Raw genomic sequence first — 23653 nt, forward strand, 5'->3', positions numbered from 1 at the left:
TTTATAGAAGACATATATAATGTAATCCTTAAAATAGAATTTGTAAATATACTTTGAAATCTGAATTTCAATAATAAAAAAATATAGATTCTTCTCAAGTACGTATGATGTATTTACAAAATTTACTGTATCTGAGATGATAAACCTTCTAGAAATTCTAAAGAACAGATACACTAAAAAATCATTCACTAACTGAAATATAATAAACTAGAACTTAGTAACAAAACCAGAAAACAAGAAGCGCTTTTATCTAGGAAGTATAAACTGTATCGTTAAATAGCGGTTGAGTCAAAGAAGAATACAAAATAAAATTACATACTTTATTGAAAATAATAATAATGAAAATGTAACATTAGGGGCTGATAAAGAAAATACCAGATAAAAACCATTATTATACCGATAAAAATAAAAAGTTAAGATAAAGCAAATGACACACAAAAAAATCTAGAAAGAACAACAAAATAAGTCAAGAAAAGCCAGGGGAGAAAAAAAAAGAGCAGAAACTAGGAACAATGACAAAAGTTGAAATCAAAGTTTGTGAAGCAAAACACAGGATAAAAGAAATCAAATGTAAAGCCATGTTTCTTAAATCAAGAAAAATATAAGCCACTAGTTAACCTAATCTAATTAAGAAAAAAGTAGAAAGCAAATTCACAAAATTAGAAATGACAAGATGGAAAAACCAAAATAGAGAATCTTTAAAAAAGAGAACAACTTTGCTCAACTGTATATAAATAAATTGAAGACCTGGACAAAAAGGATAAAATTTTGGAAAAATATCATTTATAAACATTGACTCCCAAAAAGATAAATAGCTTAATTATCATGGAGATTTTTTTTTTTTTTAAGAGCTTGCTAAGAGAAAGCAGACCTAAATATTTCCATGGAAGAATTTTACCAAATCTTAAGTTATCAAATACCCCTAAGGTTATTTTCCCTTTTCAGATCTTAGTAAACCAAGTAAACTTTCCAAGTACATTTCCTGATATAAATATAATATTAATCCCTAAATCACAACATTACATTTTAAAAATGAAATTTTAGGCTCATCTCATATATGAATATCAATGCAAAAACTATAGATATGAAGTTAATAAACAGAATCCGCTAAAAAGAATCTGCAGAAAAGGCATTTGACAAAATCTAACATTTATTATATTTTTTAAAGTACCACAAAATGAGAACTGATGGATAGTTCCTTAATATGGTGTGTGTATGTGTGTATGTGTATACCTCAACCCAAAGCCAATGTCTAACCTAATGGTGACATATACTGGAAGTTTAAAGTGAGGAATAGGAAAATCATACCTATTATTTTTGCTACAATTCAAAAATGCGTTAAGATAGGAGAAAACATTTGGAGACATAAGAATTGCAAAGAAAGAAGTAAAACTATGTTTATTTACAAATGACAAGTTGGGAGCACTTGGGCGGCTCAGTTGGTTAAGTGTCTGATTTTGCTTAAGTCAGGATCTCAGGGCCCTGGGATTGAGGGAGCCACCATGGCTCCTCACTCAGTGGGGAGTCTGCTTGTGCTTCCGCCCCTCCCCTCACTCGTTTTCTCTTCAGAGACACTGTAAGGAGTCAGCAAGAGTCAGACTATACGAAATTGCAAGATGAATAATACAGCTTCTTCAATAAATGAATTACAAGGTTTTGAAGAAAAAGAAAGGGATGGAGGGGAAAGGACATCCTAAAGATTAAAGCAGAATAAAGCATTTATTAACCAGTCACATTAAAAAAATAATAATAATTTTGTAAGACACAATTGTGAATGTGAAGAAGGGCTATTTGACAACTTGAAGTAATTATAGTGTAATTTTAAATATGAAAATGGTACTGTGGTCACATTAAAAATGAGAGAGATTCTCATTTAAAAGTTTAATTGAAAGTATTTACCTTGGACTTGCTTCAAAATAGTATAGGAATGAAAATGGAAAGGAGGAAGCAAGATTTGCCTAACTGATGACTGTTGACGTAGAATGAGGGATATTTGGGAGCTTTTTATACAATTCTATTTGGCAGATGTCTGAAATATCCCATGATAAAATGAAGGAGAAAAACAAAACACTATGCAATGAGAGAAATAGCAGATTAGATCTGGCCAAACAGTAAATGAATTCATCATATAAGAAGAATATATCAAAAGAGATGGAGGACAGAATGAGAGATTATAATATATATATTAATCTAATGAAAGTTCAGTGGGAACAAATAGAACAGAGGGAAGCACTATTTGAGTAGATGATGTGTGTTTTTCAATAATTTTCTAGAAGAAAAAAAAGATAGTTTTTCATATTCAGCAATAATAATAAATTTTGACTGAAATAACTAGTACTGCTTTTGAAAGGTTAAGTGGATTAAGAACAACTATTCTGTGGAGAGGAACTCATCAAAGAGATGGTTCACAGGCTTGAATGTTCTTGTGAGGCACATTCTTGCAAGGGCTTAATAGCATGGTGTGGGCTTAGTATCAGATACAGATAAGAAGCAGGATAAGAAGTGAACTTGGGAAGGAGATTTGGGGTCCCACAGGAAAGCTGTGTTCAAAAGCCATGTTCAAAAACTGCCATTTCAAAACTATGGAAAACCCATATAAACTCGATCAGTATCTCTCAAGCTAGACAATGACTGCTACATCCAATGTGTATAAAGCAAGAAAGGATTTTAGTTGAGTAACTGATGATCTTAGAAGGTCAAATATCGTAGTTTTCAATTTGTTCTACCTTTTTGTTCTACCTTTACTTCTGACTACTTCCAGAAGTTAGAAATGAGTTAAGTAGAACTAATACATTTGTACAGTAGTTTCCCCATGAGCTTGAAAAATTGAGGATTTCCCTTAAGCTAGACTGTTTAATCTTGCTTCACCTCTGAAATTAGAATACAGAGACTAGGCTTTTCTGTACTCACTGGCATAGCAACAAAGGTGAGCTCCAATGTCAGGATTGTTCTATTTAGAATTTATTTAGAATGATGTATACATATTAATAATTTTCTTATGTAGATATGTTACTTTTGCATTTTATATTTTTATTTTCAATAGCTCATGTTTTAATCTTTCAAATTAAATTCAAAGGGCACATCTTGTGGGAAGTTTTTTACAAGATTTTTTTTTTTTTAATAAGGGTTCCATTCTTGGCCTCAAAGTAAATATTAAATTTGGTTTGTATATTAGGAAGGTGGGAAATAATGGAAAATAAATATATTCTTGCATAAAATATTTCTCTACACCTTCTTGAGTTTTAATTGGAAAACAATTTTAGGTTTTTCAAGACATAATGATAACTCAAGATTGAAGATTAAAATTTCAATCATCTGTTACAAAAACATCTTTGTATCATTGAAATGTGTATAATAAAGTGACAGGACAAAAATATGTATTTTTCCATATTTTGTATAAAAAGACATAGGTTAGAGTTTTGCACCAATTTATAAAAAGTGCATAAAAATTATAGCAATTTTGCTCGGGAGAGTCATATGTAAGGTTATTTGCTGCTCTGTTATCATATTTGAGACAATTGCCTTGGTCCACTAATACAGGGACCTTTAACCTCTTTCCTATTTATTTTTGGAATTTTCACAAAATTAAGAATTATCATATTACTTTAACATGAGTTTGCATGAGTGTTCACACTTTCTTTGTGGCTTTTAAACATCCATGGTTTTCATGTGTATCCCTTCAAATTGTATCCTTCTCAGGCATGCATTCTCTACTTTCTCGTAATCACCCACAGAAGAGCATAGGTCCAAGATCCATTTTCATACTGAAGCCCCAAGATTTCATCCATCCCCTAATCCAGGGACTCATAAACTTCTTTGGGTCATGGACCACTTTGGTAGCTTGGTGAAACCTATGGACTACTTCTCATATTATTGTTCTTAAGTGGATAATATTCATTAAAAAAAAGAATTCAAAGATTACCAATATATAGAAATAGAATTATCAAAAAATGTAAAGTTAATTAGTATATAATAACATATATGCTTACTTGTTAATCCATAGAATAATAAGTTCTAAGAGACAAGTCCAAAAAACAATCATTTCAAGTAGTGCTGAACATAAAAGCAATTTCAAAATATCTACAACAAATGAAATCTGAATATATCCGTGATTTCTATTTGTAACAAAGGTCTAGGTACTCCTGATATTATTGTGATTTGTTCCCTGCATTCATAAGTGAAGGAATTGCTATATTTCAGTTAGAGGGTAATGAAACCAAAGATGTAACATTTTCGCATCACACGTATGGATCCCTGAATTATATTGGCATACAATTCCATATTTAAAAACTCTAACATTCAAGCAAATGACACACATTATTTTATTTTCAATTACTGTAAAGTATTCAGAAAAGAAAATTTTACACTTTGTTTTTGAAAAACTTCCTAAGAGATGGAAATGGAAAGATGAATTGTTGGGGGAAAATAAAAACAAAAACAATCATGAAAAAGATAAAACAGAACAAAGTCTATTTCAGATCATATTAAAATGATGCAAGGAACCACCTATTGGTTCCTATTTTGTATGGTGCTTAACTTTTTTTCTATCTCAATTTGACACCAGCTTCTTAATCAAATGGATGTGCAAATTAATTCTCAGGGCAAAGTTAACCATGCTTTGAAGTCCAAAGTATTTTCCTCATTCAGTTCATTTGTTTAAAGCCTGCAGTTAATGAATGGTTTTCTCATTTATGCAAATAAAATGAGCAGCTCTGATTATATCCTGGGCAAAATAGCATCTACTATATGAATGGCCTTTTAATATTGGAGGATGCTAATAACTGGCCTGGAATTTCTCTAAAAACTTTTTTCCCTCACTCCTTCATGCAATGCTGAGAATACCTTGTGGAAAAGAAAACAATACTCATTATTTGTATTTACTTACTATAAACATCTTCATAACTCTTACTGCTTGAATTCTCTCATTAATATCTTGAGGTCAGCATTATTTTGTCAGTTAGGATTTCTGCAGGAAACAGGCAGCACATTTAAAAATGGAAAATTTGAGAAGAGTTTGCTCACAACAGGATTTTTTACAAAAGACTGAGTAGAGGGGAATTGTAATAGAAGGTGCAACAGCCTGAGACCTGGGTCTAAAGAGACAAGGAAGAGAGGTTTGCAGAAGTCCAAGAGACAGTCCTGAACAGTTAAATGGGTTGAGAGAAGGCGTGACCTTCACTGGGGGACGTGACTTGGCAAGGCGGGCGGCAGGGGGAATTATCCCGATCTCACTTCCTCTGTTCTTCTAGTCTCTTTCCAAGGTTGCCCATTGCCTGACCCAAACTGAAGCCAGAGACCAGAGGAATTTTTATCTTTTCCAAACAGGTTAGCCTCCTGGACTAAAAGTCAAATGAGAAAAGGCAGAGATTGACTCTGGCAAGCGAGACGGAAGTGTAATTACATTCATTGTAATTATGCACATTGTACAGATTCAGGTCAATAAACTTTGCTCCAGTACACTGTTATTATAACCACTTACTTCAAAGAGAAGGACTGCATGAGACATACTCAGAAAAACAGTTTTAATCCCCACCTACATGCATTCTAACCCATTCAGTAGGAGCTGCTTCCTACCTCTTAGATAAAAATAAGGGCAGGTACTATGGCTCCACTGGTCCCACTGAAATAAGAAAGACCCCTCTTGCCGTTTTTATTACAAAACAACCATATATCAATCATTCAAATAACTATTCTTACATCTTAGCCCAAACCATAAATATAATTAAAGTTTCTCTTCTTCCCTGCTTAGGCCCCATTCAAGTTGTGAGGTTGCAATGGGAAGGGGGTTGCTTGTAGTCAATTTCTTCTTGCCCCTTCCCCTAGGACAGTGGGCTGCCTCCTGCTTCCCTGGTCTTGAGGATGGCAGTGCAGAGAGGTAAAGAAAACTCTGACTCGAATGAGACTTATACCCTGGCTTTACTGCTCTCTGGCCTCAGCAAATGTTCAAAGCTGATTCCTTATCATGGGCTATTTTGGGGGGAGGAGCAGTCATCACATAACCCCCATCAGGAACATCCATATAAATATCCTTCCTTCTTGCAATGCTCTCCCCTGGTAGGTCAGCTTGCCCCTCATCCTCATCTTCCCTTCCCAACTTCTTCAAATGACATCACCACCAGCACCCTGATGAGGTCACCTCACCATCACCCCTGGCAGCAAGGCCCTCAGGGAAGGTGTTTTTTATAGTGAACATAAGGCCAACTCTATCCACAAGCTTGCTCTGCCTCTGCTCCACAGAAAACCCACTGCTTTGGTTCCAGTCACAAACTGAAATGGTTCCTTATGTTACCATCTCTTCATTCTTTTTTTTTTTTTTTTTTTTCCCATCTCTTCATTCTTGTCTGGAGCGAACTCTCACAGCTTCTTGCCCTTGAGATTTCACTGACGCTGTTCTTTCAGGCCTGCCCTCTTCCATGGGCATATGTCAAGGCATCTAAATTGTTTTTTCGAAGTCTCCCCCACACCCTAGAAGAGGAAAGAGGAGGAAAATTATCACTGTTCTCCAATAATTCATTCCACAGAAATTCTCCTTCTTCACCTACTCTATCTACATCTATCCTCTTATTGGATTCAATTTGGGATAATCAGTATTTAGGAAACCCCTTTTCAACAACTGCAAGAGTCTAGTGTTTCACTTTGGAATGCAAGAAGAAATGCTTGCCACCTACTTCTGTTTTTCCTCAGCTTTTTGAGGTCACAGCCAAAACTAAGATAGAAAAAAAAATCCCATTTTAACATCCTGGTATATATTTTTTTTCTAATCCCTATAACTCCCTAAGAAGATATTATTATCCTCATTTTATTTGCATATTTTCAGGCAGAAAAAAATGATTTTCCTGAGATTATCAGCTAGAATGTTAGATGTTTAAGTCCAAGTCCATTGACTTTCCAGATAAATAGTTCTTCTGATGAAGAAATTAAAGTTCTGCATCAAAAAGGCACCTATCCAAGAACTGGAACAGCAAGGTTCACTTAGAATGTATGCATTAAATAAATAGTTTTAGAAAATTTATACCAATGATAGATGGGTTTCTATCCTAAGCCAGACATTAAATTCAGAGTACAGTTGAGAATTGCAAATGCAGTTTCATGTCAGATATGATTGCCCTTCTTGATGACAGTCCCAAAGATTAAAGATAAAAATCCTAACATTTCACATTCCTTCCTAATTAATTGAGAAGCAATGCTACAGACCTAAGCCAATCTAGAAATCTTATGGTTTTTGCTATTCCTTTCCAGCTCTTATTTGGTGATGCCCAAAAGATATAGTTCAAAATGGGCTCCATTTCAGAGAAGAAATTCAAGAAAATGATTCAAAGAATGGTGTGTCATTTCCCTACTTCCTTCCTCCTACTTGAAAAGCCTGGCTATGTAATAGAAGATGCTCTCAAGCATAATGATCCAGGGCCATTGTTCATAACTGTTCTCTGTTGCTGGCCTCTCATCACTGCAGCTCAATACCACAGACTGAGATTGTCCCTTTGCCTTTGCTCCCTACCCTAACTAGTATCTGAATGAGTTTAAAACCTTCTCCAATATTGATTCTCAGCAATATTGATTCCATGGATAGGCTTTGATGTGTACCTTATCTACTCCCATCCCCAAAAGAAGATTCTAGAAGATATTTTTGTGTAAATCTATTTGCTGGGTAGAAGTTCTGAAAGTTTCATTAGACCTCCACAGAGGTTCATGAGCCAAGCAAATGAAGACCCCCTACGCCTTATCCTAGTGCTTTACGGCAATTTCCAAATCAAGCATGCCTATGTTACCTTACAAAAACCTCAATCTCGTTATTTATTCCAGTGCTCATGGTTTGTTTCCACCCATTCCTTGGGATAATACTTTAGAAGGTGACATTATGCTTAGTAAGCACCATCATCATAAATTTAACAGAATCCATTTAAAATTGAATTACTACTTTGAAATAGAATTCCAAGTCATACATCAACTTTCTGCTAAGCAAAGAGTAGCACTTTCTTCCATCTTCCTAAACAGATCCCATTTATTAAGCCACAAATTTACATGTACAGGAACTCCAGGTAGGGAAAGACTAACTTCTTGTCTTACCCTTGATTCACTCCCTTCTGGAAGAGAAAGCAGTCATTTATCTAACAGGCAAGTTATTGTGGAAGAGTCAAGCATATTTCATTGATTGCCTTTCTTCCTGTTGCTACATGATAACCATGACTAGTGATATAAATTGGTCTAATCCATGCAGGAAATAGAAAGAAGCCCTTTCAAATGCAAGTGGTAAAACCACATCCTATGTTCAGTCGGATCACTAATAAAAATGACATCATGATTCTCATGCATTGATCATAGCTTATTTCTTTATTGTTTCTGAATGTGGACTCTGTGGTGGAGGGGACATTGTATATTGGCCCCTAAAAACTACATCATCATTCAGACTTATTGTGGTCCCTCATCCTGATATTCTGGAATTGAATTTAAAAGGCTAATTTTCTGTTTTAAACACAACTCTTTGGACTTTGATGATAATGCTTTTTCATTCTTTACAGGGCTTTGCTGAGTCCTTCATTTTAGCTTGTCCTCATACATCAGTCCTCCTTTCCAAGTTCATATAGTTATAGCTGTCCTCCTATAGTGATTTCTTCTTTTTTTTTTTTTTAAGTTTATGTATTTATTTAAGTAATCTCTATCTCTAGTGCGTGGCTTGAACTCAAGACGCTGAAATCTAGAGTCATATGTTCTTCTAACTGAGCCAGCCAGGTGCCCCCTCGTTCAGTCATTACTTAATTCTATGCCTTAATTATAAATTGCAATAACCAAGATTGGGACCATCATTTGTTTTACTGTTTCCACATTTTCCATAAATTCTTCCAGGAACCCCCAAACTAGATGTGATCTCTTCTCTTGTGGAATTCCAGAGCATTTCGAATTTCACAGTATTAGATATCTTAAAACACTAATCAACATTGATGTTCTCACATAATTTCTGTGCATCAGAATCCGGAAAACTTTTGTCTGAATGCATCTGGCTAAAGGTCTCTCTAAGGGTTTCCGTGAAGAAGCTGGCTAGGGCTGCAGTCATCTGGAGGCTATACCAGGGCTGGATTAATCATTTCCAAAATGACCCACTCAACATGGCTGATGGCAGGAAGTCTTAGTTCTTCACTGGCAGTTGGCAGGAGGCTTTTAGTTAATTGCTACATAAACCTCTCTATAGGGCTCTTAGAGTGTCTTCTGGAAAAGGCAGATGACTTCGCTAATGTAAGTGATCCAAAATAGCAGGGCAAGCTACAATATTTTCATGACTTAGCTTTGGAGTCACACATCAGTCACAATATACTGCTGGCTACAGAGGTCAACCCTGCTCGGTATAGAGGGAAACTGTATTATAGTGATATTATTGGGGTTCGTGTTGGAGCCTGGCTACTGTACTCATCTAAGCTTATAGTATAATAATTTAATAATATGTTTTACTAATCTAGATTATGGAACTATTTAAGGGGCGCTTGGGTGACTCAGTCAGTTAAACATCTGCATTCAGCTCAGCTCATGATCCCACGGTCTCGGGATCAAGCCCTGTGTTGGGCTCCCTGCTCAGCAGGGAGCTTGCTAATCCCTCTCCCTCTGCCCTTCTCCTGAGTTTGTCCTCCCTCTATCTCTCTCTCAGATAAATAAATGAAATCTTTAAAAATATAAAATAAAATAAATTACTGAACTACTTAAAAGAACATCCTCTATTAACCATTACCGTATCTTCCCTTTCCACATATTACTCAAAGCTGCTGGAGGGGCAGGCCCTTGTTGACAGGGCCTAGCATTTTATTGCCCATTTAAGATGTACTGGCAAATCAGACTGTTGTTTTTAAGGAACATTCTCCACACTCTGATTCTTAGGTTTCTTTCCTTGGAACTCAAAGTCATAAGCAGGATCAGTAAAAGTTGTAGTTGTAACCAACAATTGGGGAAAAAAATTTACATTCACATGAAATAACTATTAAAATCAATGAAGTTCCAGTCCACAAAATAAGCCTTAAAATTTTTAAAGTTCTGGTTACCATATGCAACATATTTTCACACCATGATATAATTAAATAACAATAAGATAACCAAAAAAGAAGGTGCAATCCTCAACTCACTTCATGAGAATGCATTATCTGATCACCAAAACCGTATATGGAGAGAACAAGAAAAAAAATTATAGGACAATTTCATTAATGAGAGCAGATACAAATTCCTACAAAAAAAAATTAACAAAACAATTCAAGTAATGTATTAAAAGAAGAATACAGCATTATCCTGTCCAATTCATCACAAAAACACAATATAAGGTTGATTTGCTTTGGAAGGTCAATTAACAACGTTAATAGATTGAAGAAATAAAGCCACATCACTCAATAGATGCAGAAAAAGCACTCAATAAAATTAAGCATCTATTCATGATCAAAATCACTGATAAACTAATAAAAGAAATATAAGGAAACTTTTTTTTTTTAACCAAGTAAAGGACACCTATTAAAAAACCTACAGCACATGTTTTTAAATGGTGTCACAACAACAACAAATCCAATAAACTATGGAAAGTCTTTATGAAGAAAATTGCAATTATTCTTGAGAAGGCATGACAGATAACCTAAAGAAAAGATCTTAGATAGAAAGATTCGATAGCATTAAGATTTCAAATCTCTCCAGACCTGTTTATACCTTAGATTCAAAACAATCCAAAGTAAAATTGCAAAAGGATATTCCATGAGACTTAATAAGCTGAATCTAACATTTATAAATAATTGAATATGAATATAAAAAAGACCTTTGTTTCATTCCATAAATAAAAATACAATTTCAAAAGAATTAAGAACATAAATGTGAAAAACAAAACTACAAAAAGAATTTAGTATGAAATAGGAGAATATCCTCATAACATTAGAGCAGAAGTCATTAATAAACAAAAAGTAAAAATACCACTAAATTTAAAAATAGTGAAGATTTTCATAAAAGACACAATAAAGAGTAACCACAAACGGACAAGGATATTTGCATGTAACTGACAAAATCTAACATTCTGAGTATTTGTAACTCTCCTACAAATCAAAATTTAAAAGATAAACTAACGAGGGTAACTGGGTGGCTCATTTTGTGAAGTATCCCAATTTTGATTTTGGCTCAAGTCGTGATTTTAGGGTCCTCAAATTGAGCCCTGGGCGTGGAAGCAGCTTAAGAGTCTCTTCCTTGCCTGCTGCCGTCCCCCACCATGTTTCTCCCTCTCTCACTTCTAAAAAAACAAAGCACAGAACAAAACAACACAAAAACTAAACAATAGAAAACAGGCAACAGACTTGAACAGACACTTCCAAAAGAAGAAATCCAAGTAATCAGTAAACAAAGGAGAAGAGGAGAAACTTATTCAGAAACAGCAAATTAAAACCACAGTGAGACAAAATTACAAATGCTTGAGATTTTGCCATTTGCAGCAATGTGATTGGACCTAGAGGGTATTACACTAATCGAAGTAAATTAGAGGAAGGCAAATTTCATATGATCTCACACAATTGTGGAATTTAAGAAACAAAACAGATGAACATAGGGGAAGGGAAGGAAAAACAAAAACCGCACATTGCAAGGGCTGGCCTAGATTTGAAACAATAGGAACTGCCATACTCTGCTCTTGGATATGTAAATTGGTACAACTTTGGAACAGTCTGGCACAATGTAATATAATTAAGTGTAGGCATAGCTGACGATTGTACTTCTAAAAACACACTTGAGAGAAATCCTTAAATGTGCACTAAAGGCAACCCTAAGAAAATTTTCATCTGAAGAATATTTAACACCATAAAAGAAAATAACTCAAATTTCCCTCTATGGCAAAATGTCTAAATAAGGTATTGTATATAAATACAATAAAATATCATATAGCGGAGAAAATAAAGAAATGCAACTGTATATGTCAACATGGACAAATATCAAAACAAAATATTTGCTGAAAGAAGTCAAGAAGAATTCATACATGGTTTTTTAAAAAATAAAATTACAGAACCATTTACACTAAAACAAGAGAGTTTTGAATAATACATAGAGATTATAAGGAAAAGCAAGGGGATAGATAATTAGACCAGAATTCAGTCTACAGATTACTTCTGGGACTGAGGCATAAAAAGGATGCAATTTGGGAGCAAGAACACTGGAGAGTTCTATAGTGTCGCTAATATTCTATTTATTCATCTGGTGCCAAAGGAATGTTCATTTCATTTTTCATTTAACTGATCATAGATAAATCTATAGGCTATTTTGTATGTGTGACGTGATTCTCAATAAAACATTTAAATACACATTTCCTAACTCTTGTTTTAGAATGTAAGAATTTTTTCAGAATCTGGGTTATCAAAGGATATAAATGCTTAAAAAATCCTATCAACACAAGAAGTGTATTTAAGTGGAAAGTTTAAGGTAGTATTTGAAATAACCAATGCATTCTCTTTATTAGTTTGGCAGGTATTTTGTATCCTTAACCTATTTCAGAATCTTTTAAAATGTAAAAGGTAACATTGACATATCATATAAGCCATGTCATACCATTATTTTGTCACAAGAGGGACTAGATAGTCAGAAAGTAGTTTTCCCCTTTGGTCTTAAGAATATTTCACTGTCTTAACATTTATGTTTTACACACTGTTTATTCCTATAAGGGTATGTGTTACAGAGTATAGGACTGTGATATATATTTCATATCAGCAAAAACCTTAAGATAAGTACTAGTATGCCATTTTACTTCTAAATGGATGGAGACTGCATAGAAATTATTTAACTTACAGAGCTATGGTCTTTTTTTTTTTTAACTGCTTTACAGGAATAATTGTTTTCATTTTGTATTAGTGCTAAATATTTTAAATACTGAATGGCTTTTCACATTTATTTGTTTATTTACTTTTCTTATTTGATATCAAGATACATGTGAGCATTTGAAACCAGTTCCAAATTTTAGAAAATGAATCAAAGTAATTATGGATCTATGGTTAGGACAAAAACGTTCATATCCACGTGACCAGTGGTTTTCAAACTCTGCTCTAAGCACTCTTAAGTGTTTTTGGAAGCTCTTACAGAGTCCACAATATAGGAGAAGGTGGGGCATTTCTTTATAGGGACGGCTCTTCACTGAACATTTTAGGTACTGAACCCTTTTATAAAGCTTTTGTTTGTAGACATAATAAACTACAAATAGTTTTAAAACCAGTGGACAGGACTGTTAGGAAATAATAGTAGAATCGGTTAAAATGTGTAGAATGATTTCAGGTGTGTTACCTCATTAGCTTTTATCAGGTAATGTATGTCTTATTCACCACTGTATCCCCAGTACAGAGAAAAAATATCAATGATTGTACATAAAGCAATCAAATTTACTTAAGGAATGTGTTAAATAAACAAACTGGCCTGAAAGATAGGCAGAGCAGGTATTATCTAAATCTCATCAAAAAAGAAAGAGAAGATCAGAATGACAACAGTCCTACAAATGCTTACAGTAGAAGAATCAGGTAGAATCTGTCTTTCATATCCTGGTTCTTAATCAAATTTAGGGGGAACAATGGAAGGAAGGAAGATAGAATGAGGGAAAAAATAATTTATTTTGCTTTCCACCACTACAGCTGCCTCTTAGTTGCTTGAGCAAAAAAGATCCATTGTAGAAAAGAAAGAAAAAATGCTGTTTTCATTTATTTTACCTTTATTTTTGAAAAAAATGCATTGGTACTCTTTTTTTATTTACATTCAATTAGCCAAGATGTAGTACCTCATTAGTGTGCATTAGTACTCTTAACCAGTAAATGTTCTGTTCTAATTTATAATGATGCATGAGACCATCATACTTTCCTCTAAAGAAGCAGAAGTGTGACTGTTCCTGCCACCATCCAACCCGCAGGTGCTTTGGGAGGTTAGTTCACATGTGCGGCACTACTCTTTATCCCAGCTGCATTTCCTTCCCCTTCACACCAGTCCTTGAAACACCCAAAGGGGTTGGTTTCTCACTTCCTCTTCTTACTTGTCTGGAACTTCTCCTGAGCACTCTCCTCCACCCTGAGGCGGCTTCTATCTTACCCTTTTCCTGGACTTACGATGGAGGTAGTCAGTATAGGAATTGAAAGGTTCAAGGAATAAAAAATCCTATCAAGTCTGATTTTTTAAAAATATATATCAACAATGTTACCCTCAGACGTAAGCTCTAAATTACACAGATATATTCATAAGTTATTGCTATGGTAATAAATTACCTTAAGCTTCTGGACTTAGAACAACACAAATTTACTGTCTCACAATTCTTTTTTTTTTTTTAATTTTTTATTTTTTATAAACATATATTTTTATCCCCAGGGGTACAGGTCTGTGAATAACCAGGTTTACACACTTCACAGCACTCATCAAAGCACATACCCTCCCCAATGTCCATAATCCCACCCTCTTCTCCCAACCCCCTTCCCCCCAGCAACCCTCAGTTTGTTTTGTGAGATTAAGAGTCACTTATGGTTTGTCTCCCTCCTAATCCCATCTTGTTTCATTGATTCTTCTCCTACCCACTTAAGCCCCCATGTTGCTTCACCACTTCCTCATATCAGGGAGATCATATGATAGTTGTCTTTCTCTGCTTGACTTATTTCGCTAAGCATGATACACTCTAGTTCCATTCATGTTGTCGCAAATGGCAAGATTTCATTTCTTTTGATGGCTGCATAGTATTCCATTGTGTATATATACCATCAACAGATGAATGGATCAAGAAGATGTGGTATACTGTCTCACAATTCTATAGGCTGGACGTCCATATACCAATATGGTATATGGTAGTCGCCATATACTAATCTATACAACTTTTCTCCTTTCCAATTAGGGACAGCCATGTGATTGATTGTTAGGCACTTTGTAGCCTCTAAAATTGTCCCTGCTAGCTGCTCTGTGCTTTCTTTTGCCTGATTTGCCAGCTAGCTATGGAAGAAGTCAAGAGGTCACTGGGCTGCTCTCCTTGGAGGTTCTAGAGGAGAATCCAGTTCCTACTCATTCAGGTTGTTGGAAGACTTCAGTCTGTTTTGGTTATAGGACAGGATTCCATCTGTTTTGGTTCTCTTTTGAGAACTTCTAGCAGTCACAGCATTTCTTTCTTTTTTTTTTTTAAGATTTGTTTATTTGAGAGAGAGAGCATATACAAGAAGAGGGGAAGGGGCTGAAGGAAAGGGAGAGAGAGAATTCTCAAGCAACTGCCCACTGAGGGCAGAACAGACACAGGGACCCTGAGATCATGACCTGAGCAGAAATCAAGAGTCAGAGGCCAAACTGACTGAGCCACCCTGGCGCTCCTACCTACCATTCCTTGGTTCTTGATTCTTTCCTTCATCCTCAAGGCCAGGGATGGTGGGTTAAGTCCTTCTCAGAGTGCAGCTCTCCAACCAACCCACTCTTCTTCAGTCATCTTCCACTGTTACAGAGACTGGACTAGATTGGACCTACCTAGACAACCCAGCATAATCTTTTCATCTCAAGGTCCTTTTTAATTCTATCGGTAAAGTCTCTTTTGCTGTGTAAAGTGACATACTTGTGGATTCTGTGGATTATGGTGTGGACATCCTTGAGGAGACCTTATTCTTACTACCACAAAGAAAATAACTGTTTAAAATAAAAGTCTATAAATTATATGAATAAAAATAAAAAGTATGAGTTTTTTTCTTTTTCCAGTAATAATTATTTATAATTACATCAGCATACTTAAGCACTGGTGATATACATATTTCCTCTGTCTCATCAACATTTAATTTTTTATTTTTTATAAACATATATTTTTATCCCCAGGGGTACAGGTCTGTGAATCACCAGGTTTACACATTTATTTTACACTAATTTTACTAATCCCCATTGATTATCAAGTTGAAAAATTTGTAGTGCATATCGTATCCAAAAATCCAGAAGTACAAATGATGGACCTCACTGAAGAAGGTATGTTTTTCAGAAATGTGAAGAGTAGGAGCACCTGGGTGGCTCACTGGGTTAAGCCTCTGCCTTCCGCTCAGGTCATGATCTTGGAGTCCTGGAATCGAGGCCCACATCCAGCTCTCTGCTCATCGGGGAGCCTGCTTCCTCCTCTCTCTCTCTGCCTGCCTCTCTGCCTACTTGTGATCTCTCTCTGTCAAATAAATAAATTTTAAAAAATTAAAAAAAAAAGAAATGTGAAGAGTAGCAGAGGTATGACTAAGTTAAGGATAAACACTAAATATTTTTTTCCTGGATTTTCCTCTATTGATCAAACTGTTGTTTAACAGACAGCCTTATAAAATCATATATATGATGCTATCTGCATTGACTTGCAAAACCAAGAGCCAGCGTGTAAAGGCAGATGGATATGAATCAACAGAAAAGAATGCTGAATTAAGTAAAAACAAACAAACAATCAAACAAATAAAAAACATAACATGACCCTGTGCCTGGTTCCTGCAGTATCATTGAGGGATAAGTTCCATATCAGGTTCTTGCCTATTTTTATCATCATTGTATACACAGTACTAAGCACAGTGCCTGGCATATATAAAGCATTAAGTAAATATTAATAACCATCAAATTTATTAGTTTGAGTACAGTCAAACTGTGTTTATGGAATGTTCTATGTGTAAGATACAGTAATAAAAATATTCCATGCTTCCATTTTTCTCTATATTTCTCAAAGCTTTTAAATCAATTATTTACCTAATAGTGATATGAGGAACACTGATTAGACCTGGTAGTTAAGGTAAAAACTTGGTGTCAGTAAAAATGAGAGCTTTTTTCCCCTCTACCTATTTACATCAAATCATCACTTATCTGAGAGGACTAGGATTTTGACTTGGTAGAACGAAGGGATGACAATAGCAAATCAAAAGAATATGTTTCTTCTTTCTAAAGGGAGATTTTACAAAACATAAAAGCCAGAAATCCTCCCATCTTAATAATGAAACTAATTTTTTCCAAATAATATTTGACACAGAAAATATGTGACAGACAGAGACCATTGTGTACAAAGCTTCCCTGGGTAAAATCCAAGTGAAGACCTGAGAAGCACACTTCGTCTACAGTCAGTCTTGGCATCAGCACTTTCTCCTCCCCCACCACCATTCTTGCCAAGAAGAACCATTTTGAGTCAGAGATTGGGGAAAACCACTGAGCTAGTGTAGTTGTCATCCATCACCAGAGGAATACACCAACATTTGAAGAGAGAAAGGGACTTACCCAAGCTAAACACTTAACAGATTGGTATGCTAATAAGACCCCGCTTTTCATCTGCACTGTTTGATTTTGGATAAGTAACTTAATTTCTCAAAGCTTCAGATTCCTCAGATATAAAATGGAGGCAGTTAGACCCACTTTGACCGATATCCAAAGAATAAGAGATACTGTCTGGCACATAGTGGGTGGTAGTGAATGAAAACTATCATGTGTATTCCAACTCCCAAATAAAACACCTAAATCTGCAAGAAATAAAAGAGCAAAACTCATTAATTGATAACTTGGAGTTTAGCTTAAAAATAATCTCCTTGGTTTGTTTCAGGAAAGTAGTAGATCATCCAAAAAGACGATTTGGTATTCCTGTGGATCGGATTGGTGGAAGCCGTCTCTCAAATTCCAGAGGCTAATTGATTCTAACCATGAGTACAATTTGGGTATGTAACAGTATATTCAAGCTTCTGATTAACATTTCACAATGAGTTCATTGATCCATCTTGATTTATAAATTTCCCTTTTAATTTCCTAGCTTATAAATTCACTGTTTCAGCTTTTCTGTACTCAATTAGTATATTGATGCAAGTAACTTAAATGACATTTAAAAAGCAAAGGAATGTCCTAGATCTACTTCACCATTAAAAAGAAGATTCAATTATCCCCACAGATTCTTATACAATTAGGGGATACTAATATATGAACAATGGTTAAAATTCTAACTGATGTATTAATCACCTTCATACATGCACATAACTGTGTAGTAACCCCTCTATTATAAGGAAGACACATTTCAGTGTCACACAGCATTTTGTTGCCAATAACTACATTCCCAGATTTATGATAACACAGAACACAGGAGAGAGAATGGTGTAGCAAGAAGAGTATTGGTCATGGAATCATAACACCTACTCCAAATCCTGGCTCTGTCACTCATTTGTTCATTATCTTGTTTCCATATCTTATTTCTCTACATCTTGTTCATTTAAATAGTAACACACTAGTATCGTGAGAATTAAATTAGATGTGTATTGGGCACACAGGACATGCCAGTAATCTTAGATTTATAGTTCTGAAAATTTACTCTGGGCTAGGCCCTATACTTTGTGCTATGTACATACTGCTTCATTTAATCATCCTTTTCCCTAAAGTAGATCCTGTTGCTGTCTCCAGTATCTTGAGAAGTAGTACAGTGTAAGGGGTAAAAGTGACAGCAGGAGAGGCCAGTGTTGTGGGTCAAATCCCGGTTGTTCTACCTGTTAGCCGTGGGACCTTGGTTAAATTCTAAAATTCCCCTCCATAAACGGATGATAATAATGAAGTTCCATCACACTACATTGTCCAGAGAACTAAATGCATTGATACGTATTAAACATTTAGAATAGTGTCTGACATGTAAATATTCAATAATCATCATTATTATTATACTATATTATATAATATTAGTATTATACAATAATAGAAAGCGTAGATATATTAACTCACAATGCCATATAGCTAGTGACATAAGTAGCATTTAAATCCAGAAAGGTCAAATTCTGAGTTTATATTTTTAAAAGTATATTTAGCCATACATATTATATATTTTAGATTTTTTTTTAATTTGTCACAGAGAGAGATCACAAGTAGTCAGAGAGTCAGGTAGAGAGAGAGGGGGAAGCAGGCTCCCCGCTGAGCAGAGAGCCAGATGCAAGGCTCGATCTCAGGACCCTGGGATCATGACCTGAGCCAAAGACAGAGGCTTAACCCACTGAGCCACCCAGGCACCCCCATATTATATATTTTAAACATGAAATGCTAAACATAAATTCTAGGCAATGTATTTTTTCTCAGTAAAGCTTACAAGAGGATGCATCCTCCATCCCAGGCAGATGAGACAAATGGGAACTGTTTTGACAGTTTCAAGCATGACTTTCATGCTTTTTATTTCTCTCCAGATGATCCTTTGACCAAGGATGCAGAGTCCCCCAAAACATCACATTAACCCTGAACCTCTCAGTTTAGGTCATGCCTGTTTGTTCTCTTCATCAAATGCCCTAAACCACAGTGAGAAGTGAATATTTTACTTCAACTTTCTTATTCTCAGAATGACTTAGTTAGAAGAATTTTTTTTCACCATGGAGCTCTTGATCAATGAAGTTATGAAGTTACTGATATAAGAGGACTTACTTAGTATGTGAAGAACAATGTATTTTGAGTAGTGCCATCTTCAAAATGCGGACTGAACTTTCTTTTTGTCTAGAGATATACCAAGTATGGTTACTCTTTAGTATTGTTAAAAATCACCACATTATATTTGAGTAGGATCTAATTAATTGTTATTAAAAACTGAGTAATTCCTTGAAATCAGGATCACAATCCTCCAGTTTCTTGATGTGTTGAGAACATTCTGACACTGAGATTAAAACAATTAGGTTTGATTAGTTTCCATAGGAACTCTACCACCTTGGATACCCTGGATTATCACCATTCTAGTATTTCTGAATTAAACCAAAACAGGTTATGATTTAAAAAAATACATGCAGGAAACTCCTTTTCATTTACATTTTCATATGAAGTTTCAGACCATGTAAACTCCTGATAGCCACTGAACTACGGCAAGGTATTTGAATTAATATAATGTCTCCTGGATCACTATGGGCAAAATCCAAATTCATATATTATATCCTTCATCTAATAGGCTTTGGTAAGTATGATGACAACCACTGTCCTTATTACTGAAGTTTCAAGATAGTCATACCACAACATAATAGATTTAGAATAAAACCTAACACCATGTATTTTTTTCTTTCCCTTTGTCGATCATTGCAGGGGCACCCATCAACCATTAGGTTTCTAGTCATTATTTCCTGCCACTGTCACCGAGGTTTTTCAGACGCTTTCTTACTTTCTCATATGAAGTTTTAGGTTTTCAGTTTATGAATAATAAAAATAAATAAATAAATATGTCTAATTTCCATTTAACTTTTCAAAATCATTTTCTGATACACTGTTTTTTATTCTTAATGACTGATAAAATCACTAAGAGATTCAAGAACATAGTCTCATTTAATCCTACCCTTTTGTTTTGTTTTGTTTTTTAATAAATGAGAACACTGAGTCTGTGAGAGGAAAACGATTTGCTCAAAATTTTACACTCTCAGACAGGCAAGATCCAGAGCCCAGGTCTCTGGACTTCTAAGTCAGCATTCTCTTCATGACCTAGGAGGTCTTCGGGAGGTTAAGTTGTCATTGCTGGATGCCAACTTCTCGGCTTACGCATTTCTAAAACAAACAGAAGCAGTGTGTCAGACTTTGTGAAAATCTTTGTTCCACTTCTGTGGGAGTTAATGTATACTCTTTTAAAGAAGGTTTATTTGTGGGTTTTCACCTTCTGGGTTTCACAAGTCTTCACACTAAAAGTGAAACTGGTTCTAATCGTGGAAGTTTTGTGTGGTTTGAGTTTAGATCTAGATACAGCTGCTGTATGCTACCTCGTTTTCGGAACAAATGTTAACCTCTTCTCAATATGTGTTTTGGAAAAGAAGATAACCTGGTATTTACAACAATGTCTTCCTCAAATCATTAATGTATTTGACCACAATTTTGAGTTTTTTTATAGATGTCAGCTCTAAGCAACTCAAATTCAGAGAGGGATTTTGTCTAAGATTTTGCAGCTTGTCTAAACGCGGTTAACAAGTTCTAAGTCTCTACAATTGAAAACAGGATACCTTCCTGACGAAATTGGGTAGAAATAGGACTACTAATTATGCTACCTCTTGCTACCATATGCGCTAAGATTTTTAATAATACAAGGCACATGTTGATGTATTATACTGATAATTTTTTTAAATTTTAGACCAATATTGACGCACTATCATTCAAACATATTAACAGAACTCTTGAAGAGCAGAAAAAATTATGTTTAAATGCCAGCATTATACTTGGTTCCTTTAAGGAGAGCAAAATATATAAAATTATCAATGTGTTATAGCAATAAACAAAGTAATAGTTAGATTTTCTTTATTTCCTTTTTATGTCATGGCAACATCCCTGAACCAAGATTTAAAACTGAAAAGAAATAGAATATAGCAGTTACCCAAAGAAAGGAACCATGGCTTGAGAATAGTAAATGGCTTATACATTGAAGATGGTGTTTTTAATGTGTTTTGATCTGAAATGATCACTTTGCACTATTGTCTTTGCAATTAAAATATGTCCCAGGAAAAAAATCTATAATGAAACATCATTTAGAGTTTCAGCTCTTCTCAACTGAAGTTGATGGTATTCCCCTTATCTATGGAGTTTCCCGTAGCTGTAACAATTTCAACTTTCCTTTTTACAGACACAGCCTCTCCGGTGAAATGTCACAGAAACATGGAAGATGCTTCAGTGAAGTTCTTTACACTCAGTAATGATTCAACATTCAAAGAACTGACCTTCTGCAAAACTTTCCACAGTCAGAACTTCAGTCAGTCATATCACAGTATTGTTATAACTTCAATTAAATTATGCAGACCACTTCAATGCATGGATTTTTTTTAAATATATATTTTAATTAACGGGAATGGCTCCCTAGCTCCAAACCTTGCTTTTCTAAGAAACAGTCAAAACACACTATACATGAAATGCTTTCTATATGCATTTACCATTTACATTTATGCAGTTGAAGAATAATAACTGAAGACTGATTTTTTTTTTCTGTACAACTTAGGTACAGTCTGTTTGCTCATTACTGAGAGATGAGGAAAGACAATGTTGTGTATGTTCTCTTATATATTTGATTTCTTTTGTATACTTTGTCAGTGAGCCTCTTGGGTAATGATTATGAAATTAGGCTTGTCTTCGCATATTCACATTTCAGTGAGGTTCCGGCACATAAAACATAGCTCCAGTTCAAGAAATAAAAGAAGAATGATTTATAAGCAAGGAAAAAAAAACCCAGCTAGTAATTAAACCCATCAATGTTATTCTTTGAAACAATTGAGAAAATACTTGAAGGTCAGAGCATATTGACCAAATTAGGAAGTGAAGGATATCATTCATTTGTCAAGTTTGGAGATCTCATGTCCTCTAACAACTTTTCTTTTCTCTAAATTACAACTGGTAGTTAATTAAGAGCAGCAGCGGCTAATTACGAGAACAGCAGATTGTAAAGAACACAGGAGTAACAGATAAAATTATTGGGGAAAAGCAAAGAATCACTCAGTAGTAAACCACTAGAATAGTCTGGAACGCAATTAAATACATATAATTTTAGCATGGTACTTTTTGGTATAGTACAATAAGCCGTCATCTTGATGGTACTGACTCACTCAAGAAACTGATTGGTTTCATATACTCTGTTTAATAAGGCATTGCAAAGTATAATGTGTTTGGGGGAAAATTCTTCCAACTACTGAAAATCTTCAAATTTAAGTTTACAAAAAAACACAATAAATGAACAATTCTGTTAACTGTAATAGATGGGCTATAGCAAAGAGAAATGAATTTTGAGAGCGCTAACTAATTCTGTTTTTCATAAACTATAAACTTAGCAGGAGCACAGGGACAAATATCCTGTAGAACTCATTATTTGAAAACTATTTAAGAAGTTAGAATGTCTCTTGACACTTTTCCCCAAACTTTATTGAATTATAGAAATATGTTATATTCCTTGGAAGTTCTTTCTTCCCTTTTTCTCCATCTGGATATTTGTAAGGTTCTAATCCAACTGGATGCTGCTGCTTCCTGCAATGACAAAAGGTATTAAAGCCTACTTCAGCCTAAAATTTTATCATGGTGAAGATTTAAAGTCAAATTAAATAAATTGATTTCCTCTCATCTTTATTTTTTAATAAAGTTATAGTTATGGCATTCAGTCTAATTAAAATCAGAGGTCACACTATATGGATTTATACTCTATTCTAATCTATAACGCATTTATCTCATAATATATACTCAAGTCTCCAATGAACAAAATGAGAAAAATGTTTTCTCCCCTTAAGACCATTTAATTTCATATTTTAATTTTTACCACTACTTTATACAAAGTAGAAAATAAGTCAACAGTACCCTTGTTTGAAATAAGGCATTCTTTTAACACTGCAAGAAATTAAAACATAATTTCGATTAAGGATATGATGAGTCATCTCATTCATTTGTGAAGCTCACAGAACACATTGTAAACATGGATTTCCGTGTTCTGGCATCAATCACATAACTAATTTTTCATGAGGGATTTCTTTCCTGGTTACATCGTCTTAAAATCTTCACTACAAAAAGTCTAGCAACACCTTTAATCTACAGATAGTTTTAGGGAATTAAGTTTCTCAAAGCAAACTATTAAAAGTTGATTTAATGGATTCTTCTAAAAGGAAGAAGTAGCAAAAGCTTTTTTGAGTGACCTTACCCTTGAAGGTTCAAAATGCCTGCATATTGTTTAACTGTTCCAAAGTTAATAAACATGAGATGGTGAACACAGGAGTTTTTGTCTTTCTTTATA

The 23653-nt window shown here is 34.7% G+C and overlaps 1 protein-coding gene across 1 annotated transcript in view; it reads left to right on the forward strand.

Moving 5' to 3' along the window:
• Positions 1 to 23619, forward strand: part of OSTN (osteocrin) — a 41670-nt gene extending 18051 nt beyond the window's left edge. Inside the window, exons 4-5 of the mRNA XM_004745266.3 lie at positions 17522 to 17633; positions 21515 to 23619. Coding sequence (XP_004745323.1) covers positions 17522 to 17606 — 85 coding nt within the window. The 3' untranslated portion in view covers positions 17607 to 17633; positions 21515 to 23619. The remainder of the gene's footprint in view (positions 1 to 17521; positions 17634 to 21514) is intronic.
• The last annotated feature ends 34 nt before the right edge of the window (positions 23620 to 23653 follow it).

The sequence above is a fragment of the Mustela putorius genome, unplaced genomic scaffold (assembly GCF_011764305.1).
Source record: "Mustela putorius furo isolate JIRA1106 unplaced genomic scaffold, ASM1176430v1.1 tig00003834_pilon_pilon_pilon, whole genome shotgun sequence".
NCBI classification, from domain to species: domain Eukaryota; kingdom Metazoa; phylum Chordata; class Mammalia; order Carnivora; family Mustelidae; genus Mustela; species Mustela putorius.